Source organism: Acomys minous, assembly GCF_964271855.1.
Source record: "Acomys minous genome assembly, chromosome: 6".
NCBI lineage: Eukaryota > Metazoa > Chordata > Mammalia > Rodentia > Muridae > Acomys > Acomys minous.
This window is the reverse complement of record NC_140487.1, coordinates 102,580,869-102,608,856: the sequence shown is the minus strand read 5'-3', so window position 1 is coordinate 102,608,856 and position 27,988 is coordinate 102,580,869. Positions and strand designations below refer to the sequence as shown.

Here is a 27,988-nt window from a genome sequence, read left to right as displayed (position 1 = left end):
TTTTAGTTTAAAAAAAAAAAAAAGTGGCCAGGCGGTGGTGGCGCATGCCTTTAATCCCAGCACTCGGGAGGCAGAGGCAGACGGATCGCTGTGAGTTTGAGACCAGCCTGACCTACAAAGTGAATCCAGGACAGCCAAGGCTACACAGAGAAACCCTGTTCCGAAAAACAACAACAACAACAAAGGATATCTGAATTCAACCAAGTGTACACCTTTGACCCCAGTACTCGGGAAGCAGAGTAAGGTGACTCTCAATGAGTTCAAGGCCAACACAGTGAGGCTCTCTTTCTCCAAAACAACAAAAAATCCATTTTAAAAGATTATTTTCATGATTTTTAAATTATGTGTGATGTTGGGGTGTGTGCAACTGAATGTAGGTGCCCTGTGGCTAGAGGCATCAGATCTAAGAGAGCTGGGTTACACATGGCTATAATCCCCCCAGTGTGGGTGCTGGGACCTGAACTCGGGTCCTCTAGATACAGAGAGCATGCTCTTAACCACTGAGCAGCCTCTCCAGACCCAACAACAAAGAACAGTGACTTGGAAGCAGCCAAATATAAAATAGAAGGGCTTGCTTGATAGAGGAAAGCATATTTTACTTGGTCAGCCTTTTAATATGAGTTACACAAAAACAAACCAATCACTTTCAATGCTTTAGTCCTTGTCACTGGTAGTCTGATGAGATTATCTTTGTGTTATGAGTCAAATTTGGTATATTAACATATACTTAAAATATGAAATGGATGCTAATACTAAAAGAGCTTAAACAGTGAATTTATCACCAACTCACATAACTTATAAGTGTAAATTTTGTTTGCCAGGTTGAAGCTTGTACTTTTTTTTTTCTTTAAAAGCTTTCTGTTAAATTTACCTCCTCACCTTCAAGACAACATGAAGGTATCAGTTCTCCCCTTTTACCACGTGGGCTGTGGGACTTGTGCCATCAGGCTTAGTGATAAGAGCCATTATGCACTGAACCATCTTCCCAGTCCTGACTTTTTCAAGTAACAAATCTATATTACCAGTAGTCTTGAAGCTCTGCATCTCTAATTATTAGTTGTTTAGCCAAAATAAATAGAATAACTAGGTTCCTGCCTCTTCTCCTCTTACCACTGAGTTCTATCCCCAGCCTTGCTCTTCTTTAGACGGACACAACACAATCTTATATAAAGGTTCACACTGAAGAGCCTGAGCTAGGCACTGAACAAGGGCACTGAGATACTGGCACATTTTGCCCTTTAAGGTAACATTGTAAAATAGGTATTATTGTTCCCATTTTTATTGAGAAATTAAAAACTCAGGAATCATTTGCTTAAAATAATTAAACTAACGAAAGAGTGAATTAGGATTTGACACTGGTTTGACATCAGGCTGGGGCGTGGGGGGGGGGCAGGGGGGAGGCGGGTAGCTCTATGGCAGAGCACTAATCTAGCATATATAGGACCCAGCACTGCTAAGAAAACAGAGCCACTGACCTCTAGCCAGGCAGAACACTGCCTCCTGTGCCCATGCAGATTTGTGTGTCCACATGTACACCCCGTCTTCACGGAGCCATTGCAAAAGCAAATGAAGGGAGGCTTACAGATACAAGTGCAAACTAAAATGTTTCCCGAAGGGGTACCTTACCTGGTTCTGGTTCGGGGAGAACAAAAGCATTTAACTGAACTTCATTCTTAGGCAGGGTGATCTGGACACTCTTCCCTGCAGACACCACCAGCTCCTTCACGGCTGGAATGAAGTGACAGCACTGCAGTCAGCGGCACATCCACATGGCTGTGTCTCCCCTTCCTTTCCTGAGGCGTCCTCAACCACCATCTTCATCTGCTACTTGTCTACGCTCTAATCCCCTCAAGTCTGATTCAGTGTCCACTTTTCCATTGAAAAGGGTCTCTCAGGTCATCACTGAGCTGCAGCTTCGCAAATCTAAGAGGAGTGTAATGCCCAGCTGTCGGGCTGGTGGCACTCACTCCTGCCCACTGCCCCCACCTTACAGCATTTCAGTGCAGCAGCAGACTTAGGGCCAGTTTCTTCCCCAGTACATTCCAACTAACGTCTTTCTCCAGATCTGCTTTATATACTACTTGACAAAGAAAGAGTTCAAGTTCTGTCTCAATGCCTGCTTTTCTCAGATAAATACCTTTTTAATAAGATATATAATAAAAAAAAAAGGCAAAGGTCACTCTAAAGACCCACTTTTTTTTCTTCAACTGCTACAACTCACCGTGACTCATTCTTCACAGTTAAGATTATTCCAAGATTTAATTCCTCTTGTGCCCCCACTTACTCCAGCCCATCCGGTCTTGTTATGACACATACATCAATCTTTCTAAGACACTCACAGTGTTACTCTCCTAGTTGAGTGTAAGGTGTTGGTCTGACACTATTTGCCACCTATCTCCTATGTGTTTGAGTTTCTCAATATTGTTGTTGAGGGCTGAGGAGAGCATATGGGTCAGAGCACTGAAAACCACTGGTTCAGTCCTATTCCTCTGGCAATAATTGTTGACATGATATGAGGCCTCAATTCTAGGAGACCTTACCGCAAACAACAGGCTAGTCAACTTGTATTCCAAGGCTAAGGTGGAAAGGGCTTCCCAGACAAATAGGAAGCTGGAGATTTATCTGCCTCTGCTCAGGAGCATTGCACTTAGAGAAAAATGAAGCCATCCTTTATGGAAGCTGCAGCCTGCAGCTGCCCCAGGAAAGGGAATAAGAGCTCTCTAGAGTAACTTTCAGGAAAAAAAGGAGGAAGAGCAGGAGCAGGAGGAGGAAGAGGAGGAGGAAAAGGAGGAAGAAGAAGAAGAAGAAGAAGAAGAAGAAGAAGAAGAAGAAGAAGAAGAAGAAGAAGAAGAAGAAGAAGCCACCATTATACTCAGAGAAATTATAACTGACCAAAATTAGCTAGTGAACACAGTACAAGCCAAATCCTCCAGTTACACAGAAAATCGGCAGGCATCACCTGAACACAGGAATCACACCCAGGGTCAGGACAGGTACTACAGTGTCATGTTCTGTTACCAACAAAGGAGACCCTAGGAAACTGAAAGTGGCGGGGGCGAAATGCGTTCATTGATTTTGCTTTGACCCTGACTTTTTGGGCTCACCCATTAGCCATTAATGAATGATCTCTACCTACTACCTCAGCCCCGCCCCACAAAGCAGGCTTGCTAAGGGGAAGCTCTGGGTCTAAGCTCCTTTCTCTGGTTGCTTTGGAAATAAAGATGTTCTGAGAATCAGGCCAGCAAATCAGGCCAGAACCCACAGCCAGGCTTCTGAGAGGCCAACGGGTGCCATCAGAGCTGTATCTTCCTGCACCTCTGTCTTCATTCTTTAAGCATCATTCATCAAATACTCCCCATTTGTGTTTTTGCTTGGTTGTTTTAGATGGTCTCATGTAGCTCAGGTTTGTCTCAAACTCACAGACAAGGATGATTTGAGTTCATGGTTCTCCTGCCCCCACCCCCAAAACAACAGATGTCTACCATGACACCTGCAAATCTGTGCCTTTAACTCTCAGTAGAGATCTGGCTCTGAGAAAATGCGCTCCCTAAAGTTCCCCAGGTCGGGCTCCAAATCCCACACATTTTCAGGGATACAGACAGGGTTATTTTGTCTCTAACATTCAACAGTCAGGCATGGCTCCTCTGTTCTCTCTTCTAAACAGGAACATTTTAATCAAATACTCCACATGCTCTTCGTATCCCAAGGACAGGAGCAGAGAGGGCCTCACCTGGCTGCGGTGCTGAGGTGCTCTGGGAGGAGGCCTGAGGCATGGGGCTAGCATAGCTGTCAGAGGGGGCCGCTGGCAGAGGGGTGCCAGTTGGACTGTGCTCAGTGCTTTCTACATGCTGAGTACTGGATGCAGGACTGGAACGCTCTGATGATTCAGGATGGGTGGACACATTCTTTGGCCATTCAGGAATCTGTGTAGTGTGGTCAGTGGTGAAGGGCCTGGGAACTGTAATGGCTTTGTGGACCTAAAGAAATGCGAAAGATTAATGGCAGTAGGCAAAAGTTACAGACTCACAGGGCTGGGCTCAGGAAATGATGTCAAAGACATTGAAGACCACCCAAATCCAAATAGTGTTACAACTGAAGACATGTGCAAGCCCTAAACTCAATCTCCAGAACCATAAATTAAAGACAAAAAGCCATAAAAAATCTTTTATTTTTTTTTCCATACAAAAGCTTCTTCAGCTGGGCATGTGGCTTTCATGTATAAATCTAGCACTCAGGAAGCTGAGGCAAGAGATTGCCCAGAATTTGAGGCTAACTTGGGCTATGGAATTAGAGCCTGCCTCAAAAACAAAACAAAACCCAACCAACCAACAAAACAATCAGGACCCAGCCGGGGTGTGGTGGCGCATGCCTTTAATCCCAGCACTCGGGAGGCAGGTGGACCGCTGTGAGTTCAAGGCCAGCCTGGACTACAAAGTGAGTCCAGGACAGCCAAGGCTACACAGAGAAACCCTGTCTCAAAAAACAAACAAAACTATATATATATATATATATATATATATATATATATATATATCAGGAGCTAAAGCCACAGGTCAGCAGTTAGAGCACTGGCTGTTCTCCCAGAGGACCTGGGTTCAATTTCCAGTACCCACAATGCAGCTCACACTCTTATGTGATTCCAGTTGCAGGGAATCCGAAAACACTCTTCTTGCCCCTGTGGGAACCAGGCACACACACTGTATAGATATACATGCAAGCAAAACATCCATACATATAAAATAAAATTTAAAATTAAAAAACATTACTAAATATTATGCTCAACTAGCAGAGGAAGGCCAACTAAAAGCATAATAAGCTCAAACAGAAAATATTCCTATCAAAGCTGCGACGAACCAAAGAAACAACTGAAAGAAAGCATGCCATCCTTTCTCCCTTGCAAGCTTCTGCACAAGACGAGTCCTAAGCTGAGCTTTAAAAGGCAAACAGCTATTTACCACACAAAAGGCTCAGGGTAGACGGCGAGCATAGGCACAGACATGAAATCAGCACAGTGCAGGAGGGACCCAAAAGCTGTAAGCACAGGGAGAGGCGGGAGGGGCAGCAGAAGACACTACTGGCTACTTTAAGGGGCCACACTGATGAGCAATTAAAGGATCGCATGCAGAGAAGGACACAATCACGTTTCTTTCTTAAGTCACATTGCACTGCTAGGGTTTGAAGAAGTAGAGGGACAAAACACCACCACGTTTGACCAAATGAGAGGTGGAGAGTAGCTTAGCCAGGGAGGTGGAAAGGATTAGTACGAATCAACTTACTGGAAGCCCAAGTTACATAACATAAACTCACACGTCACAAGAACATGTGGTCAGTTTTAAACAAAGGTTCACACCCACATGACTACAACCTAGAGAAGGAACATCGCTATTAGCCCCAAGGTTCACCGTTGCCCTTCTCACTAACTTCCTGCCTCCACCTCCACTAAAGCAGCCACTGATTTGTTCTCTGTCACAGAAAAGACTAGTTTGTGTTTTCTTATACTTTATATAAAAGAAATCATGTCGGGGCTGGAGAGAGGCAGGTGGATCTCTGTGAGTTCCAGGCCAGCCTGGTCTACAAAGTGAGTCCAGGACAGCCAGAGCTGTTACACAGAGAAACCCTGTCTCAAAAAACAAAACAAAAACAACAAAAATCACAAAGGAAAAAACCACAGTAAGCTGCTCCTATTGTCAAAAAGGAATCCAGAAGGCATCCATGGCAAAGTCTGATAAGGTTACAGGATGCCTAGGATGCCCACATCAGTGGGGATATAATACATTTCCTCAGCAACTTTTGAAAACTACTGATAGTTTGTTCTTTTACTTATATTGACATAGAGTCTCACTATTTAGCACAAGCTGGCCTGGAACTTGCTATGTAGCCACAGCCAGCCTTGAACTTACAGAGATCCTCCTGCTTCTGCCTCCCAAGAGCAGGAACACCAAATGTTGGTGAAGCTGTGGCCTGACGTTGTGCTCTGTGGTGGGAATGCAGGCGGCCACAGCAGCGCACCTAACAATTCGGTGTCTAGGAAGTCGAACATGCAGTGAGTATAGCCAGCACTTCTATCCCTAAACACGTATGTGAAAACAGGGCCAGATGTGCTGGCACGCACCTTAAATCCCAGCATTCTGGAGGCAAAGGCAGAGGCAGCAGATCTCTGTGAGTTCAAAGCCAACCTAGTCTGTAGATTTATAGGACATCCAGGGATACATAATGAGACCCTGCTTGTTACAAGAGAAATCTTGTCTTGGTAAAACAGTATCAAAAACCAAACAAACAAAAACACAGAACTTTGTCTTGGTTCTGAAGACGGAAGTCCAAAGGCAAGATGTTAGGAACACAGTTCTGCAGAGGAGCTCCAAAGAGTCTTTCTTCATCTTGTCCAGCTGCCAAAGACTTTTAACATCTGTTGTGGTTTGAACGAGAATGGCCCCTGTAGGCTCGTATGTTTGAATGCTTGGTCACAGTGGAACTGTTTGGGCAGGAGTAGGAGGTATGGTCTTGTTGGAGTGGTATGGCATTGTGGGAGGAGATGTGTCACAGGGGGTGGGCTTTGAGATTTTAAAAGCCCACACCAAGCCCAATGTTTTTCCCTGCCTGTTGCTTGTGGATAAGAATGTAAGGCTCGGGGCTGGAGAGATGGCTCAGTGGTTAAGAGCACTGACTGCTCTTCCAGAGGTCCTGAGTTCAATCCCCAGCAACCACATGGTGGCTGACAACCATCCACAATGTGATTTGGTGCCCTCTACTGGCCTGCAGGTGTACATACAAGCAGAACACTGTATACATAATAAATAAATATTAAAAAAAAAAAAAAAGAACGTAAGGCTCTCAGCTACTGCTTCAGCACCATGCCTGTCTGCTTCCACCATGATGATCATGGACTGGCCCTCTGACCGTCCTCAGTTAAATGCTTTCTTTTCTAAGAGCTGCCTTGGTCAAGATGTCTCTTCACAGCAACAGAACAGTAACTAAGATAACATCCCTTGGCTTATAGTAACCCAACTCTAATCTCTGCCTCTGTCTTCACACAATCTTCCTTTTCTAAAACTCCAAATCTCCATTTCTTTTCTTTCATATTGCCAGTACCCACTGGATTCTGAGGTCACCCCAAAAATATGGTCTTTTTTTTTTTTACTCTCTTCTTAAGCTCCTTAAATTACATTTGCAAATGCCCTGCTCCCAAATAAGGTGGAATGCTAGGGACCCAGAAGAATGAGAAGGGATAGCAGTCCTGTAGGAAGCACTAAAACCCATTAAGCTGGCTTCTCTCTCCATTTATCTAGTTATCAAGTTTCCCTCAGCAATGCATTTTCTCTGCTATTCCTAACTAGTTCATGATTTTCAATGTACTACACATTTTAAAAACTTCAGTCTCTCTCTATATCATGAATATGTCAAACAATTGATTTCTGTGTATTGACCTTATATCCTATAGCCTTGCTATCTCTAGTGTAGGGTTCTTAGAATTCTCTTGGTGCATAATTACACCTTTGACAAAGGTACTTTGCTTCTGTTTCTGGTCTGTGTTTCATTTCTTTTTCTTTTTCTTAACATTTTTTTTATTTATTACATGTACACACAAGAAGAGGGCATCAGCAGTTATTCACTGGAGCATGGATAAGGAAAAGGAAGCGGTACCCTCTCCTCTAACCTTCTGCAGGCCGTGGGAAGCACAGCTGCAGGGAGTTCATGAGAGCAACCGTCACACTATGTGCAGAGGACTGTTTCACAGCACTCTCCGTGCCCTCTGGCGCCTACATTCTTTCCTCCTCTTCTGAAATGTTCCCTAAGCCATGAAGGTGCTGATACAAATAGCCTGTTGAAAGCTGTCACTCTTCTCATTGCTTAGAGAGGAATCTGGCTTCCTCTCTAACTTTTCAGTCAGACTCTGTTCTATGACATCTCTAAGCCTCCAGGCTGTAACCTGCTGCTTTCCCATGGTTAGGAGACGGACTTGGTGTAAAAGGCAATAGACCTTAAGCTCAACCTGGCACAGACTGTCTTCACAAATCGACCACTGTCTTCCTCATGGATGCTGCTTCCTCAGCAGGCCTCTTGCACTCTTCCCACATGGGTACAGTTAGAGGTTTAGTCAGGGACTGTAGCTTGCAGTCAGGTTATGGGCTCACCTTCTTTGTGGTTTGTGTTTAATTGTTGTCATTTCCTTAAAAGCTTCTTGTGCTAAATGCCTAAATAGTTTTATTGTGCACCCTGGCACACCATGAAATAGGCAGGCTTTCCCTCGCACTCTCTTCCTGTAGGGAGCCTGTAGTATGCCCTCAGGCAACATTTTTTAAAGTGCAAATGAACATGTTATCACCTCTGGTCTCCATCTTTCAAGGTTAAACCTTCCTCTAGCTTCTATATTCTTCTGGATTTTTCCAGTTCCTTTATGTCCTTTTTCTTAAAAAAAAATAAAAAAAAAATTTATCATTATTATCTGTGAAGGTTCAGGAGACCACTTCACTCTGCCATCATCACCAGAAATTACTCCTGTGGGATGGATTTCAAAATATTAAAGATCTAATATGTGTAAAGCCAAAATAGACCTGGGATTTGGGGAATGAGTCTGAGGTAACAGCAGTGTTTGTAGCCTGAGTGAAAGCTGACTGTACAATAATGTCAAAAATTAAGACAGAATACAGGGAAATAATGGGCAAGTTATGTTACAGACACTGAATCTACATCACCTCTGGGAACTGGCAATATAGACTCGGATTTGGATTCACGTTCCCATACAGCAGCTGAAGCCACAGAAAAAGGAAAACTACAATAAAACAAAAACCAAAAAACCAAACCAAAACAAAACAAAAAACACATGAGCAAGGAAACAAAGTTCAAAACAGAATCTGGGAATGCCAACGCATGAATGACTCCAAGGCTAAGACACCATTGTCAAAAGAAGAACAGAAGTGGTAAGTGCACAGTAACCAGAGACCAGGCACAGTGCAGCCATGTGAGGCAGAGTGGCCTGTCCAGTACAGGCTGATATGAACATACTGCAACAGGCAACTGGGAATGTACCAACGACCACAGCAAGAATGACTTCAGCATAAAGCTGCCCAGGACCAGGGGTTAAATGAAAGCCAGCAATGGAGAGAAAGCTGGCGTAGACTCCAGTTCGTATCTGTGGGTAAAGCGTGGGAGTAGGCCGGGGCAGGTACTGAAGACACAAGAAGACACGGTCAAGGACACATTGGGTAGTGCTGAGTGGCCTGAAAACAGCAGTGAGAAGTGAAGTCTTGTGTGAACTTCAAAGGATGAGTAGTTTTGCTACGGTGAATGCAAAAAAAAAAATTTTTTTTTGAGACTTTTTGAGGCTTTGAACTCACAGAGACCTGTCTCTGACTCCCAAATGTTGGGATTAAATGTATGGGCTACCATGTCACCACGCCACCATGCCAAATCATCAAAATGTCTTCAAAAGCATGAGAAAAGCCAGACTTGGTGGCATACACCTGTAACCCCAGCTCTTGGGAGGTAGAAGCAGGAGAATTATGCATTTGACAGCAGCCCAAACTGCAAAAGGGGTTCCTGTGTCAACACACATACACACACACACACACACACACACACACACACACACACACACACACACATACACACACACTGGACTTCTGCTTCTAGTCAAGCTAGAATAAATGAAAAGGAACTGATTTATCATTCTGCCTAAAACAATTTCAAAACCAGATAAAATGTATACAGCAATAGTATTAGTAGAAAACAGCAGTTCCTACCAGCTTAAACAAATATAGCAAACGTTGGCCTGTGACTGCCCCATCTTACTGTCTTGTTTCTTGGCCAGGACACAAGAAAGAACCCAGGCAAGACCAGCAGTCCGCCTGGACTGTGAGAAGCAGCCGGGCTCAGAGGAGGAAAGGGATGAAGAGAGACAGAACTCCAGCCCTGCAGAAGACTGAGTTCTCTTGGATGTGAGGAAACCACCCAGGCCAGGGTAGGAACTTTAAAAAAAAAAAAAAAAAAAAAAGGTTACATGTGTAGTACTGAATTTCACACAGCTAGGAACAGCACCTATTCCACAAAGCTGGACTTGGAACTTTCTAATTTACAGGGCGTCCGTTAGAAAACTAATAATAAAAGGCTGGCTTGCTTCAGCAGCTGGACGAGTTAACACTCAACTAGATGTCCCTCTCAGCTCAAGTGGAAAAAACCCAAAAATAAATTTCAAGATCAAATTGGTCAGGGATGGTGACACAGGCCTTCAAATCCAGGAGGCAGAGGCAGGCATCTCTATGAGTTCGAAGCCACCCTGGCCTACTTAGGAGTTCCAGGACAGCCAGAAGTACAAGCTGTCTGGTCAAAAAAAAACAAACAACACAACAAAAGAACAAATTGATTTTCTTTTCTTTCTTTTTTTTTTTTTTAACAAATTGTTTTTCAAACAGTTTGACTACATTCCAGAGCAAAGTGCAGGAACACTACAGTGAGTGGCACAGGGTCACCAGCAACCTCCTAAGTAAACGTGTAATAACAAGTCATAGCCCGACGTGGAGATACACGATACGAGTCCTGGCACAGGGAACATCTCACTCACTATAAACTGATTCAGGGCAGAGATAAGTAGTGATAGTTTTGCAAGCCTGATGACCTGAGTTCAGTTCCCAGAACCAACTCCATGAGGTTGTCCTCTGACCACCACATACTCTGGAATATGTATGCCCCGACTCCACATCCTACACAAACACATACATACATGCACATCATACACATTAATAAAAATGATGATTTTCAAATTTTAATTAAAAAAAAACCTGATCCATGCTAATGGTATAGTTCAGTGGTAGAGACCTAATCTAGCATATGAGAGGCCCTGGATTCTGACCATAGCATTGTGCCATTAATGGAAAGAAAGAGGAAAAGAAGAAAGAAAGGAAAAAGCTTAATATGGTGATGTACACCTTTAAGCTCAGCACTTGGAAGGCTGAAAAGCTGACACAGGAGGATCAATCATGAGGTTGAGAAATTCTTTGGCTATGTAGTAATCTGGCTATGTAAAAAAAACCTGTCTCAAGGGTACCAAAAGGGTTAGGGATGCAGCACTTGCCTCCAGGCTGCAGGCTACAGGTGTGATCTCCAAGCACCACAAAATGAGATATCCTTATATTTCATGCACACATCCAAGAAGCTGTAGGAGAAGGTAAGCATACAGTAGTCCTCTTAAGCAATAATTTTGCTTGTTGTGGTTTCAGTTACTAGAGGGCAATGCAATCTGAAAATACTAAACGGAAAATTCAGGACTAAACAACACGAGCAAGTTCTAAGTTGCGCATCCTTCTTTGCAGCATGATAAAACCCCATGCCATCTGGTCGATCCTTCCTGGATCCTGAGTCAGCCCTTTGCAGTGTATCCACATACTGTTGGCTATCTTGGTTATCTGTTGCAGGGTAGATGACCACACTGTGAACCCTGAGACTGTATACTGAAAGAAACCTGTTTCTAGTTGTGGGATGGTTCAGCCCTAGCACACACCTTTAATTCAAGAACTTTCTGTAAGCAGGATTCAATAATGTTAACTCTAGGTCAAGAGGTGGAACAAGCAGCCATATGACAGGAAGTGAACATGGGAAAAAACCATAGAGAGTGAGAGGAAGTCCTGAGGACGGATAGAGATATGCACAGGAAGTAGGAAGGAGGGACTTTTTCCCTTCTGGGACATTGGCTGAGTAGGAAGGTCAGCTGAGTGCTTTCTCTGCCTCTCTGAGCTAGCAGGTTTTCACTCCAGCATCTGGCTCCTGAGTCTTTATTGGTAAAATTGAATGTTTGGGATTCTATTTAAAACAACATTGTAACATCTGTAGTTTTAACACAGTGTATATATATTCAAGTAACCCTTATTTTACTAAATATAGTAATTTTTTATTCCATTAACAGTATTTATGTTAGTCTCTGCTATAGTTTGGGTCTGGTATGTCCTCTAAACATCTAAGAATTAAAAGTTTTGTTCAACAATAGAATCTTTAAGAAGTGGGAAGTAAGAGCTATCCAGAGGAAGTTAGTGGGGGGAAGGCACTGGAACTCAGGCCCCTCCTCTGCCACACACCCCCACCCTGACAGACTGTGCCCCACAGACCCAAGAACAAAGTCACCCAACCACAGACTAACTTCTGAACCTGTGACCTACAATAAACCTTTATTCCTCATAATTTGATTAACTCAGGCATTCAGGTATAGTGATTGAATACAGTCCCAGGCTATGCATAATTTATGTATTCAACTTCACATAATAAGATAATATAGGTTATACAGAGTTCAGTATTTCTGTTTATTAGTCTGTTTGTTTGATTTTTTTGCGAGACATAGTTTCCCTGTGTAGCCTTGGCTGGTCTGGACTCACTTTGTAGACCAGGCTGGCCTTGAACTCACAGAGATCTACCTGCCTCTGCTTCCCTCTGAGTGCTGGGATTACAGGCATGTGCCACCAAGCCCGGCGAGTTCAGTATTTCTGACAGACAAAGGGGAAACTACTACTGTTTTCAATAAGGTTACAGGAGGCAAGCTTCTGGAAATGACTACTACCATGTCTAAAATGAAAAATACACTGTGTTGATGTTTGCTCGTGTTGTTTTTTGAGATCAAGTCTCTTGCAGCCCATGCTGGCCTTGAACTCATGATCTAGAGAAGGATGACCCTGGGTTTTTTATCTTCGTGTCTCCACTTCCCAAGTGCTGGAACTGTGGGACTGTGTACCATGCATGGTTTCTCACTGCCCAGCCATAAGTATTTTTTTTTTAATAGAGTAGAAAGCAAAAAATAGAGAAAAATGAGTGAAATCAAACATCAGAAGAGAGCAAGGAAAAACTAGAACAAGAAAATAGAAATTATTAATAGCAGGAGAGAAATTATTGGTTTATTGATATTAGAATGGTAACAAGAAAGTAACATGAAAAAAATCTGGGGTGAAACCTATAAACTCTTTGAAATACACATCTGCCAAAGGTCACCCAAGAAGAGATGGGAGACTAAACTGTATCTATTGTACAGTGACTGTCTAGTTTAAAAAGCTCGGACCACAGCTTTGCTGAGGAGTCATGGTGTACATTTAAGGAATAGCAATCCTGTACAAACATTAAGGAAACTGAAGAGGAAAAACCTTCACTAACTGTACGAGGCCAGCATTTACACTGACATATTAGAACCAGATAAAGGGAGGCAAAGAAAGAATCAGGAGTTCGAGGTCACTCCCAACCACAGAGCGAGCTTGAGGCATGAGATTCTGTCTTGAAGGAAAATAAAAGACAAAGACTGAAAACTGAAGCCACAATCTACACCTCATAAAAGAAAAAGTTAACAAGCTTTAATTCATTAAAATTAAGCTCTTTGAAAGCTACTTCTAAAAAATCCAAAGGTCAAGTACAAACTGGGAAAAAATACTTGCAAACACGTTATCTGACAATGACTGTGCATGCAGAATACATATTTGTGAGAGAAAACCACACTCTTTTAAATTGGGGGAAGCCTGAAAACCTTACCAAAAAATAGACAGTAAATAAGTACATCAAAGACAGTCAACACCGTGAGGGAGATGAAATCAGAATCACAGTATAATCTTATACACACCACAGTAGCACACAAGATTAGAAAGACTCACCACACCCAGTGTTGGCAATAATGTGCTGCATCTGGAACATTCAAACCTTACTGGTGGGAACATAAAAAGGTACAACCACTTTGGAAAACTATCGGGTAAGGTTCTTTGTTTATTTCATCTTGAGGTTGTTTTTTTTTTTTTAAGATTTCTTTATTTATGGTCTATCTTTCTGTATATCTGCATTACAGAAGAGGGCATCAGATCCTATTATAGATGGTTGTGAGTTGCCATGTGCTTGCTGGGAACTGAACTCAGGACCTCTGAAAGAGCAACCAGTGATCTTAACCACTGAGCCATCTCTCCAGCCCTTCATCTTAAGGTTTTTGGTGATGCTGGTGAGCAAACCCAGAATTCGCACACAATAGGAAAGCATTCTATCACTGAACTATATCCCTATTCCCTGGGAAGTTAGTTTCTTTAAAGGCTATTATATACCTATGATATAAACTATTTCTTTCATAGTATTCAGCCAGATAAATTAGCATATGTCACACCATTCACGACTTACAGATGGATACATTACAGCAGTTTTCTATGTAATCGCTCATCTTGGTTGTCTACTCGATGGAAATTGGAGTCACCTCTGTTTCTTCCAGGTAGAATTAGGTGAGGTGGGAAGGCCCACCTGAACGTGGGCAGCATCGCTCACATGCCTTTGATTCCCAACTGCAGAAGTACTGTGGCCAGTGTCTCTGCTTCTGCTGCTGTCTGTGCCTTCCTCATCACCTTCCCTGCTCCTCTTCCTCCTCCTCCTCCTCCTCCTCCTCCTCCTCCTCTTCCTCCTTCTTCTTTTTGGTTTTTTGAGGCAGGTTTCTCTGTGTAGCCCTGGCTGTTCTGGACTCACTTTGTAGTCCAGGCTGGCCTTGAACTCACAGTGATCCACCTGCCTCTGCTGAGTGCTGGGATTAAAGACATGTGCCATCATGCCCGGCTTGCCAATTTTTCTTTTAAAAACACTGCTTTTATTATCAGTGAAATAGAGAGATAGCTCAACATTTAGGGGTATTTGTTGTTTTTGCAGAGGACCCTGGTTCCATTTCCAACACCCACATGATGGCTCACAATCTCCTGTTACTCCAGTTCAGGGAATGTGATGTCTTCTAACCTCTGCAGGACTATGCTGTATTAACACACATGCAGGCAAAACACTTACACACATAAAATAAAAGAAAATAAATCTTAAAATATAGTTAGGAGCTGGAGTGATGCCCCAGTGGTTAAGAAAGCTTGTTGCTTTTGCAGAGTACCTGAGTTTGGTTCCCAGCACCCATGTCAGGTCGTTCACAATCATTTGCAATTCCACCTCTATGGAATTGGACGGATGCCTTCTGGCCTTCCTAGGCATTGCACATGTGCAGACATGCACGTACCTACACACACACACACACACACACACACACACACACACACACACACACAGTAAAATAAATCTTAATAAATAAAGAAAGAGCAAGGCATGGTGATGTATTCCTTTTGTTCCAGGCTAGCCAGGACTATGTAGAGAGATTATGCCTCAAAAATAAATAAATAAAATCAAATAGTATGGTACCCCAACAATATAACCTAATGGTAGAGTATACATAATTAGTATTAGCATGTAGAAGGTACGAGGTTGTTTGATCCCCGGGCACCAAAAGTAAAATAAATAAGGAGCACGAAGTCTAGAAAAAGCAAACACTCATCCTAAATGGAGTAAGAAGCAGGAGTAACAAGAGGTCCCCTTGTGCACCCACTAGTTAATGGCTGCACAGGCCTAGCTTCCCCTTGTTATCGGAGCATCTCCACTTCTTCATTAGGCAGAAAATAGCTACTGCTACGCAAGATGACTGCTTGCATACAAAGACTATTTATTGCTGGGGAATGTGCACGCTGGCTTGGGAGGGGTAGGAGAGACGATAAGGCCTACCAGTCAGTGTCTACATTCCCACCATCCCCACCTTGAAAGAGCATCTAAACAAGGCAGCTGATGGAATTCTAGGCTCCGGGGCTGAAGAAACAGGTCATGGATGATTTCATCTCCCAAAACAAGTCTCTGCTGGCAGCAAGGCCCTAGCCACAGATTGTCCCATGAACTCTGCCCCATGAAGTAGTCTCACTGATAGGAAATACTGTGACCTCTGACTGTAGAGGCTAACAAACCCTAGCACAGTGAGGTTCGTGCTAGTTACAACAACTGGCAGGATTTGCCTGCACCTTGTTGCCTGAAGGTAAGACATTTCACAAGAAAATAAAACACATTTCCCCTGTCTTCCAAAGCTATGCTTCTAGACATCTCTGATGAACTTGCCCAGTTTTTTTCTTCGGGTGGCTTTACTTACTCCTGATTATATCACAGGATTATATCCTCTCAGCCCTATGCATCCTTTTCAGCAGGTCACTGCCCAGGCTCTCAGCCCCTTCAGATAAAGGGGCTTGGTGAGGTGCTGGGGATGTAACTCAGTCTCTAGAGTGCTTCACTAGCACCCACAGGGCCCTAGGTTTTGATCTCCAGCACCATATAAACCGGGTGCAGGGGGCACACCTATAATCTCAGAAGTGTAGGATAGATGTAAGAGGATTGTAAATTCAAGGTTACCCTCAGCTACATCATTCAAGAGCAGCATGAGATGTTATTTAAGAAGAAAAGCAGGCCGGGCGGTGGTGGCACATGCCTTTTAATCCCAGCACTCAGGAGGCAGAGGCAGGAGGATCTCTGAGTCGGAGGCCAGTCTGGTCTACAGAGTGAGGTCCAGGTGAGCCTAGGCTATACAGAGAAACTCTGTCTTGAAAAACCAAAAAAAGAAGGAAAACAAAGCTGGGTAGTGGTGGTGCACTTCTTTAATCCCGGCACTTGGGAGGCAGAAGCGAATGGATCTCCATGAGTTCAAGGCCAGCCTGGTCTACTTAGACACAGTAAGGCCCAGGACAGCCAAGACTAACTACATAGTGAGACTGTCTCAAGAAAACAAAACAAAACAAAAAAGGAAAAGAAGAAGAAAAGAAGGAGGGAAGGGAAAGGAAGAAGGAGAGAGTAGGGGTTATATGTATCAGGAAAACAAGAAGGGAATATTTGGAGGTAGGAAAGGGACCAGCAAGAGGTAACAAGGGAGGAGTAAAATAACAGGTGTTTTTGGGTGCCCCTCCATTCCCAGCACTCAGGGGAAGCAGCAGGCAGGTCTGGGTAAGGGCACACCCCTTTAGCCCCCCCCCCCCCCGCCCCCCGCCCGCACTCTGGAGACAGAGGCAGGTGGATCTCTATGAATTCAAGGCCAGCCTAACCTACACAGCAAGTTCCAGGCAAGACAGAGCTACATAGTGAGAAGGAAAGGTATATGTATGAAAATGTCACCAGGCAAGATGACTTCTACCTGTAATCTCAGGACTTGGGAGGCAGAGGCTATAAACTCAAAGCCAGCCTGGCTCATAGTGAATTCTACAACAGGGTTACATGGCAAGACACTCCAGAAAGACAGAATGAATTAATACAAAGTAAACAGCATCCACTGGGCATGCAGCTCAAGAAAGTATTTGTGAGCCAGGTGTGGTAGCACACCCCTTTAATCCCAGCCCTTGAAAAGTAGAGGCAGGCAGATCTCTGAGTTTAAGGCCAGCTTGGTCTAAAAAGTGAGTCCAGGACAGCCAAGGCTACACAGAGAATCCCTGCCTCAAAAAACCAAAAAAAGATTTAAAAGGATCCAATTTTGAACAAATTTTATTCATAAATTCTATGGAATAAATGTTTGTGCACAATCTAAATCTACTCACTTTGTAGACTAGGCTGGCCTTGAACTCATAGAGATCCACCTGCCTCTGCCTCTGGAGTGCAGGGGGGGGGGCGCTAAAGGGGTGTGCCACGATGCCTGGCAAAATCTTTTTTTTTTAATTAATTAGTTTTAATTTTATGTGCACTGGTGTTTTGCCTGCATATATATCTGTGTGAGGGTGTCAGATCTTGGGAGTTACAGACACTTGCAAGCTGCCATGTGGGTGCTGGGAATTGAACCTGGGTCCTCTGAAAGAACAGTCAGTGCTCTTAAACTCTGAGCCATCTCTCCAGGCCCCAACCCCCAATATACTGAAATCTTAACCTCTCAAGATGGTATTTAGGACATGAGGCCTTCGGGAGGTGAGTGCTACCCTTCTAAAACAGGCTGATGGAGTCTGTTTGCCTCTCCCACCATGTGAGGGGAAGCAAGTGCCTATGAGGAACAGGCCTCTCAATGCATATCTGATCTACTAAGGCCTTCATCTTGGACTTTCCAGCCTCTAGAACTGTAAGAAAGAAAAATCTGTTGCTCATAAGTCACCTTGTTTGTGGTATGTTGTTACAACAGTCCAGATGGACTAAGACAACGAGACAGCTAATACAGTCTCACTGGTTGCATACAATAAAACTGAACTATTAAAGACGCACTTAGGACAGGGAGAAAATGAGAGGTGCTGTGGTTCAGAAACTAAGGCTTTGAGAAAAGAAGCTGGGCTTCAGGGACTTTCTGTCACTCCACACAAAACAAGAGAACAGGCTGCCTAATTTTTCTGATGATGTAATAAGCCATTTCTGTAAGATTATAATGGGGAGAGGGGTGCTTAGAGGCATATATGCAGAGACAGTACAAGAGAGTCTAAGGAAGAGTGAGAGACTCATACAAACTATCCAAGGCAGAGGCCTGGAAGGGGACCTAAGGCTATAAAAGACGCCCCCCCCCAAAAAGGTAAAGATTGTTAGCTTGCCTGTTAGGTAACTAAGAGTTAGAGTTTGAATAAAAAGCTAGGCCCCGAGGGATTCCAAAATTGTCAGCATAATAACCAGAAGAATAAATGAACTCTTGGCAATAATTTCACAAGCCTAAAGGATTTAGAAGAAATTTAAAAATACAAACCAAAAGCAAGCAAGCAGAAAACGACGGAGGGTTGGGGCGGGGCATGACAAAACAACAAAAGAACACCGAATTGCTGGAGAAGCAGTCCTTGGTTATTATGTAAGTTGTTCTCGCTGCCCACACCCCATGCCTCGTCTTCTGGTAAGAGGTACTCAGGCTCCCGAGGCATCAGTCTGCACAGAAGCTCTCAGGAGAAGCAGCAGAACTCCTGCCATCAGTGACTAGAATGGGACCGAGCACGGTAAAGAAAACACCTGAGTCTTCCTCCGCGTGGACTTCCTTCCCGGCTCCTTCACAAAGCAGGACTAGCAGCAGCTAATTGCCAGGGCTGAACCGCACCTACAGTGTCTGCCCAGGACCCAATTAACCAGCCTCCTTGCCCCTTCTGCCACAGTTCAGAGGCTCTCGACCCAGAAAGAGTACAGTGCTCAAGCCAAGCAAGACTAACATTTCCCTCTTTTAAGTGGAGAAAAGGGAATAAGTGGCACTCCCCACTTCAAAAATGCAAACTGTCCACAGTCCCTGCTCTGGGGCATCCTGTGTATGTGTATCCAAAAGAATGAATAATCCATCCTGACAAACCAGTGACTTTACAGGGCTGCAGGCATTTTGGCAAAGACCAGTCAACACAGGCTATAATTTCTTCCAACTTGGGATGCAGTTACTTGACCTACCCTGGTTAACACAGAATAAACTAGAAACGACTGGTGCTGGCCAGACATCTGCCTGTCAGCTAAGTACTTGGAATGCACAAGTAACCTTACCAACTTCCGGAGCTTTCCATGGCCTCGAGGGTAAGCATTGTGTTCCTAAGAATAGCATGGAGAAGGGGCTGGAAAGATGGCTCAGAGGTTAGGAGCACTCATTGACTGCTCTTCCAAAGGTCCTGAGTTCAATTCCCAGCAACCACATGATGGCTCACAACCAGCTATGAGATCTGGTGCCCTCTTCTCACATACAAGTGTACATGCAGGCAGAGCACTGTACATGTAATAAATAAATAAATCTTAAAAAAAAAAAAAAGAATAGCATGGAGGGTCTAGCAGAATTTTATGGTTCTGAAGACTGCCCCTTCTTTTAGCCATGCCTGCAGTCCTCGTGTGATACCAACTGTGCAATGACTGCCTCGGTGCAGTACTACCTGCGGCAAAGACCTACTCCTACTCCCAAGTTCGTGTGCAGCAGTCCTCCTCCGGGTCTACCCACTCTACCAGACCACAGAGCTCTGGAAATCCTGTTCAGTAACAGCAAATTGTGCGCCACTGCCACAGGTAAACAAGAAGAAAAAGAAGTCTCCAGCAAATAGAAGCCCAGGGTCTTCCAGCATGCAGCTGAATTCAGTAAAGCCCGAGTTTGCTTTCACTATCTCCCACAAGACTGTCTGTATAAAGCCCACTATCTATGGTTTTTTATTGATCCACTTCTAGTTAGCCTCTGCTGCCCTCTCCCCTGTCCTTCGCAAACCGTCACTCCAGCTTCCTGTAAATACATCTTCCTATCAACTTGCTGGACTCATTTCGATTTCTATGGCAGCTGTCATCCCAGCTTACTCATCACTCCCACTTTCTACATGGTGTTGACATCTGGCTATCAAATTCCCTCCTCATCTCAAGTCCCGCCTAAGGAGTAAGAGTTCCAAGAACAGACTCTGGATGGAATCACAATGCCTGGGCCACAGACTAGCTGGGTGGCTTTGGTTCTTCTCAGTAACAGTAGTGTGTTTTGTGGATTGAGAACTAGAGTATGTAAAGGGTTCAGAATGGCACCTAGCACACAGGAAGCGCTCAGTGAACATTAGCTGTTGCTGTTGACATCATCATGTTAAAGACCATCTCAGGGGCTAGACAGATGGCTCAGTGGTTAAGAGCCCCAGCAGCTTTCCCAAAGGACCTAGGTCCAATTTCCAGTACCAACATGGTAGCTCACAACTGTCTATATTCCAATTGGAGATGATCTTGTTGGGTTTAAGAACTCTAAACACCTTGGTTCCCTTCTCTCTCTCTCTCTCTCTCTCTGCATCTCTTTTTCTCTGTCTGTCTGCACATTTTCTCTCTCTCTCTCCCCTCTGGTTTTTCTGTCTCCCCCTACATGGCAATTTCTCTGGGACCAGTGAATTTGCCAAGAGCTACTCACAATAAACCTACATTTAAAAACTTTAACTTGTCTTGAATTAGCTCATTTCACTGGCAGAAGAATGCTTATCAGATCTGACACCCTCACTCAGACATGCATATAGGCAAAACATCAACGTACATATTTAAAAATAAATAAAGAACATCTCAGAGCCAGGTGATGGTGATGCATGTCATTGGTCCCGGCACTCGGAGGCAAAGGCAGGTGGATCTCTGAGTTCAAACCATCCTAGTCTACTGAGTGAGTTCCAGGACAGCCAGGGCTACACAGAGAAACCCTATCCTGATTTAAAAAAAAAAAAAAAAAAAAAAAAAAAAAAAGACCATCTCATTTCCAACAAGAACAACTCATTACCATGTTCTTTGAGGCTTCCTGAGCTCTTGGAGTTCCTTGCCTCCAATAAATCTCTCCATTATACTCCAGCAATGTCTTACACAGCTATACTTCAGATGCTGTTACTATCAGAACTTCTACAACCCCAAAACCTAAATCCAAACATCCTACTCTCTGCATATGGCCTCCTCCCCTGCCTACACTCACACCTGATATATGCTTGGGCCATGGAAACCTGCAAATGACAAGCTTTTCCATTTTACCTGCCAGCCCCTCCTATCTTTGCCTTCTTTTATATCTTTTTTATTCTCTGTCATCCACTCTCTTAAAAACCCTAATTTCCATGCCCCAATTTCCTTTTGCACAAACCACCTAGAAGTTTTCTAACTTGGATGAGTCAAACCAGCAGCCTTTTCCTGGCAGGGTTGCTGGGAGCTACTGAGAAGATCAGTGCACTATTGTAGGTACACAGTCTGCAGCTTCTAGGCTATCTGGAAAGCTCCTATTTCCTTACCTCATTTTCCATCTTCTATCCATCACAAAGGCAACTTCAGATCTTACCACTGCCCCCTGCCTATAGCCCACCTCCCCCACTCTACCTGCTTCTGCTTCCATTTTCCATAAATAATCTACCACACTTCAGAAGAACCAAGCAATGACTTAAGAATTCCTTTTAGCAAACCTATAAATACCACTTTAGATATCCATGAAATCCTTCCTCCACATCACAATGAAGAACCTATCCTGCTTCTGGCTAATTCCATGCTCTATATTGTATACTGTGCCCCACTCCTACCCATCCTATAAGGCAGAGGCTCTACAGTATGGTCCCTGGACAAGAGCACTAGTGACCTCTGGGAACTTAGAAAATCTGCTCTAAACCTGTGGACTCTAAATTCTGGAGTTGGGGCCCAGTGATCTGTTTTGAACACAGACTTCAAGTGAAACTCATAGATGCTAACATTTAGGAACTCCCGACCACCACCACCACCACCAAAGTCTAAGGGAATTCTTGTTTATCCTCTTTTCTTTCTTTGTTTCTTTTTTTTTTTTTTTTAAGATTTATTTATTTATTACGTATATAGCATTCTGCCTGCATGTATGGCTGTAGGTCAGAAGAGGGCACCAGATCTCATTATAGATGGTTAGGAGCCACCATGTGGGTGCTGGGAATTGAACTCAGGACCTCTGGAAGAGCAGCTAGTGCTCTTAATCTCTGAGCCATTTCTCTAACCCATTTGTCCCCTTTTCTGTATCTTTCACTTACTTTGACAGTAAAGCATCTCTCTAGCCTGCAGAGCCTACTTTTCTGAGCTATAACATATTTTGTCCTTTCCCAATACACTCACAGCAGCGACATCTGACTAGAACTGTCCTTCTTACTGGCAGTTTCACTTTCCATGGTTTAAGTAACCTCTGGTCCCTGTGATCCAATAAAGATTAAGTGGACAATTCCACAAGATAAAACCTATCTGGCACCATTGTTGGTCCAAACCCCTGTAAGTAAACAGGTCATAGGCCCTGGAGGAGAACCTACTAGCATTTTTCTGCTAAGTGGACACAGCGTTAAACTGACTCCTAATGGCTTACACTAGACTCATGGGTCTCTGCATCTCTCATCCCCAGCAGAGAAGCTTGCATTTATAGCAGTAATTGGCGACTAACACTGAGACCCACAACTAGGTGCAGAGAATAAGAAACTGTAGAATGCTGGGCCTTAAAGAGAACATACACACTACACCCTGCCCTGTCCCAGAGAAAGGGAGCAGAAAGAAGAGCCAGATGGAGTAGATGGTTGTAATGCTGTTCTCTGTACACAGCAGGGTCACTGCTCATGTAAACTCACAGAAGATATGGCAGCATCCAGAAGACTTGTGCAACCACAAGGCAATCCAAATGTCAGCATTGGAGGGGAGAGTTAGGCACTAAGTTCCAGCCTAGCCAAGGAACTGTTGGCAATTATTAGCTTCTGGGAGAGAAAAGGTCAGTTTTCTGTAATAGTGTAACTCCTGAGAAATCACCCATGCTCTAGTGGACGGTAACAACACATCAAGAATACTGGGGGTGAGGGGAGCTGGAGAGATGGCTCAGTGGTTGAGAGCACTGGCTGCTCTTCCAAAGGTCCTGAGTTCAATTCCCAGGGACCACATGGTGGCTCCCAACCACCTATAATGAGATCTGTTACCTTCTTCTAGTGTGCATGTGTACAGGCAGAACACTGTATATGTAATAAATAAATACATTTTTTTAAAAAGCTGCAAGGGGAAAGGGCCAAGTGACATATAATGGCAGACCTATTAGAATTATACCCAAATTCTCAACAAAGACTCTAAAAGCCAGAAGAGCCTGGACAGATAGATGTCTTGCAGACTCTAAGAGACCACAGATGCCAGCCCAGACTACTACACCCAGCAAAACTTTCAATGGCCATAGATGGAGAAAACAAGATATTCGATGATAAAACCAAATTTTAACAGTATCTATCCACAAATCCAGCCCTATAGAAAATACTAGAAGGAAAATTCTACCCAAGGATGTTAACTTCACCCCCCAAAAATGGGAAATATATAATTTCATACAGCAAACCAAAAGAAGGGAAACACCACACACACCACCAACATCAAAATAATAGGAATTAACAATCATTGGTCATTAATATCTCCCAGCATCAATGGACTCAATACCCAAATAAAAAGACACAGGCTAACAGAATGGATTTAAAAACAGGATCTATCATTCTGCTGCATACAAGAAATACACCTCAGCAACAAACATAGACATTACCTCAGTGTAAAGCATTTAGAAAAAGATATTCCAAGCAAATGGACCCAAAAAGCAAGCTGGTATAGCCATTCTAATGGATATGGCCACTCAAAATAGACTTCCAAACAAAATTAATCAAAAGAGATGGGAAAGGACATTTTATACTCAAAGGAAAAATCCACCACAATGACATCTCAATTCTGACCATCTATGCCCCAAATACAAGTACACATACATTTGTAAATGAAACTGTACTAAGGCTGAAAGCACACATTGAACTCCACACATTAATAATGAGAGATTTCAACACCCCATTCTCACCAATGGACAGGTAATCCAGTCAGAAACTAAAAAGAGAAATAATAGAGCTAACAGACATTATGACTCAAATGGACCTAACAGATAATTATAGAACTTTTCACCCGAACACAGAAGGATGTATCTTCTTCTCAGTACCTCACAGAACCTTCTCCAAAACTGATCATATACTCTGTCACAAAGCAAGTCTCAACAGATACAAGAATAGATTAAAGCTAGACTTCAACAACAACAGAAATCCTACAAACTCATGGAAACTGAACAAATCTCTATTCAGTGACCACTAACTGGGTGAGGAAGAAATCAAGAAATTAAAGGCTCCCTTGAATTCATTGAAAATGAATCCACAACATACCCAAACTTATGGGACACAATGAAAGTGGTGCTAAGGGAAATTTCATAGTAGTAAGTACCTTCATAAAGAAATTAGAAAATTTTCAGACTAGCAATTTAACTGCATACCTGAAAGCTCTAGAACAAATAGAAGCAAACACACTCAACAGGAATAGACAGCAGGAAATAATCAAACTCCAGGCTGAAATCAACAAAATAGAAACAAAGAGAACAATACAAAGAGTCAATGAAACAAAGAGCTGTTCTTTGAGGCTGCTTATATGCCAATATCTATAACCCCTAAGGAAACAGAAGTAGTCCTTTAAAATACCCAGGGCCAGATGGTTTTAGCACAGAATTCTACCAGACTTTCAAGGAACAGCTAATACCAACACTCTTCAAACTATTCCACAAAACAGAAATAGAAGGAACATTGTCAAATTCATTTTATGAGGCCACACAATGGAGTATTTATTACTCTGCTGTTTAAAAAAAAAGCATCATGAAATTTTCACACAAATGGGTGGAACTAGAAAAAAAAAATCATTCTGACGTAGCCCAGACACAGAAAGACAAACATGGTATGTACTCACTTATAAATGGATGTTAGCCACAAAGTAAAGGATAACAGAGCTACTATCCACAGACCCAGAGAAGCTACGTAACAAGGAGGGCTCAAGAGGGGACATGTGAATCTTTGAAGACGAAATATAACAGGCATCGAGGTTGAGTTGGAGGTGGTCTGGATGGAGGGGGAGGGTAGATATCATGGTGGATTGGGGCAGGGGGGTACAGGCACCAGGCACCAATGTGATGTGCACATACACATGGAGACAGAAACTCACACAAATAAATAAGTCTAAAAAAAAAAAAAATGAATGTGATGGCATGTAGCCACCTGTACAGACAACCAGTTCTATTTTTGAGGTCTCCTGTCATTCCCTGCCTAAATTCCTTAAGGACTCCCCACTGCTGGGTGGTGGAGCACGTACCTAACATGCCACAATCACCCACAGAGCATGCCTTACCTACCTTCACACTTCTAGGGCTTAGAGAAGTATGTCACACTGATGGCAGATTTCCATAAATGGCTGTAGGCATATTAAACCAACGGTGGTGTTCTCTAACGCTTCAGTGAAAGATTTCCCTAGATGGTAAAGCTGGATTCCAACCTGCTGCTCATTAGCTGCATGATTACAGGCAAAACGCTTAACCTCCTTGGGCCTCAGTTTCCTCACTACTAAAACAAAGCTAAAAATAGTTACTTGGAAATGTTGTCATGAAAATTAAACAAAATGACATAGTACGGTGCTTAGCACACACAGTGCCTGGCAAGTAGTAGCCTCCCTACTCTGATTCAACTTGACAGAGACAACTAGGACAAAACAAATACAAAAATAAGTCACAGTAATCAAGGCAGACTGAACTTAGAATGAGTCATTCCTTTTAATCATTTGTGCAGGAGATCAACAATGAAGAAACATAATAAGGAGAGTAAACTCTATTGGTGGCATGTCCCTTAGCATATAAGCTTGGTGAAAATTCCCCCAGACACCTCTTGACTGATAGACTTCCAGCATTGCAGCCCGGCAGGTCCAATACTGGTCCACAGTGCCAGGATAGTTCATTCAGACTGCAATAGAAGCCAGCTCATAAGGAATGTGTTTATAGGCAGGAGATGGGGGAGGAGCACCCGACTACAGCTACACCAGTCGACGGTTTTGCAATCTGGCAGAAAATACTACAAAACCATTGGTAGAGATTCACACCCACACGGCAGCACTTACCTGTAGCCAAGAACCAGCTCAGAACAGATAATGAGCAGCTTTCTGCTTCAACAAAAACAGTTGTCAGACCTGTATAAAATGAACATTCCTAGGACCTACGAAGAAACGCCAGTCATTTTTTACACATCCACTGGCCTGTGAGCACTGGCCACAAACAACAGCTCAATTGCTGGTGCAAGGAAGAGGAAAAGTAGATTTGAGTTCTGCTCCCTGGGAACCTGCTTACCTCTGCAGAGGCGCTGGGACTCACAGCAGCTGCTTCCTCAGAGTGATTCACGTTAGGTGAAACCATTTCACCGAGATGATCTCTCTTCTGACGATCCCTGTGTAAACTCCGGTGGTCACTAGAGGGTACAGAAAGGGTGAGGGGAGCCCCGGGGAGGCTCTGCCTCCTCCATACTGTCCTGTCCCAGCCTAGCCTCGGAAGATGTGGTCCATCATCTTCAGGCAGAAGGCCCGAATCAGTTGCAGTTCGGGATTTTTGAAAAAATATCAGCATGGAATTGGAAGAATCTGTCCTAAAAGGCTGGCAGCTCTGAGGCTTGCTACAGTCAGCCTGAAAGCACATCCCTTCCAGCCACCAAAGAGCATGACAGGCAGAGTCCCGGCAGCAGGCAGCCCAACAGGCTTGGAAAGGCAGGTTTCCTTTAAGAAGCCTAAGGTGATTTCCTCCCTCAGTTCTCAAGCCAGCTCCATGAAGTGTCTTCCCCTGATGGCATCTGCCCTCATTAGCATCTAAAAAACAAAGAAGGAAAACACCAGAGGATAAATCCAGACAGAGATTACTGTTCCAAAAGAGCCCAAACTCCAGCATTTGAGGCTGCTTTGAAGAAAGGTTTGTTGTTCTGTTTTACTGAGACAGAATCTCACTACATACCCTAGCTCACCTGGAACTCACTATGTAGACCAGCTGGCCTTGAACTCAGAGATACACCTGCCTCTGCCCCCCTGAGTGATGGGATTAAAGGTGCGAACCCACACCTTGACTAAAGATAGGTTTTTTAAGAGAGTAAGAAACAGTCTATTGAGTAGAGCTAAAGGAAAGAAAGCATTTTGTTTTCAGGATATTTTAGCTTGTAAGAAAATTGTTCCATGCTCATGGAGATTCCCTTCCCTTCTCAGTGAGTTTCTGCCATGTAAAGCCTTTACCAAGAGTCTCAACTTATAAAACAAAATATAAAATAAAGCAAAATTTTAGGAAGGTGCTTCTGATGAAAGTGCATGGACTATGGGAAACAGAGTCCCCAGACTTGACCTTCTACTTGCTTCCAAGGTGTATGTCAGGGACAATGGACTAAGGGACCAGAAGTATAGATAGATGGACAAACTGCAACATTTCTCCCATTGAACTAATAGCAACACTAGCTGAGTACTCTTTTTTTTTTTCTTAATTAGCTTTTTAAAAAAGATTTATTTATTATTATGTATACAATGGCCTGTCTGCATGTACACCTGCAGGCCAGAAGAAGGCATCAGATCACATTATAGATGGTTGTGAGCCACCATGCTGTTGCCGGGAACTGAACTCAGGACCTCTGGAAGAACAGCCAGTGCTTTTAACCTCTGAGCCATCTCTCCAGCCCCATTTTACTTATTTTTACTTTATGTTCACTGGAGTTTTGCCTGCATGTATGTCTGAGTGAAATTGTCAGATCTTGGAGTTACAGATAATTGTAAAATGCCATGTGGGTGCTAGGAATTGAACCCTGGTCCTCTGGGAGATCAGTTAGAGCTCTTAACCGCTGAGCCACATTTCTAGCCCCAAGATGAGAACTCTTGACCACATGCAAATAACAGATACAGTTATTTTCTAATCAGTCATTTGCCAGTCACATAATTTTGCATATCA

At 43.4% G+C, this 27,988-nt stretch overlaps 1 protein-coding gene across 3 annotated transcripts in view; it reads right to left on the bottom strand.

Annotated features, from left to right (window-relative positions):
- Nucleotides 1-27,988, bottom strand: part of KIAA0319L (KIAA0319 like) — a 103,526-nt gene that overhangs the window by 35,317 nt on the left and 40,221 nt on the right. For all 3 annotated transcript variants that reach the window (XM_084786247.1, XM_084786246.1, XM_084786248.1), the window contains 3 exons: nucleotides 26,366-26,874; nucleotides 3,731-3,977; nucleotides 1,627-1,728 (listed from right to left, as the gene is read on the bottom strand). In XM_084786247.1, the coding sequence (XP_084642373.1) occupies nucleotides 1,627-1,728; nucleotides 3,731-3,977; nucleotides 26,366-26,874 (858 nt within the window). The remainder of the gene's footprint in view (nucleotides 1-1,626; nucleotides 1,729-3,730; nucleotides 3,978-26,365; nucleotides 26,875-27,988) is intronic.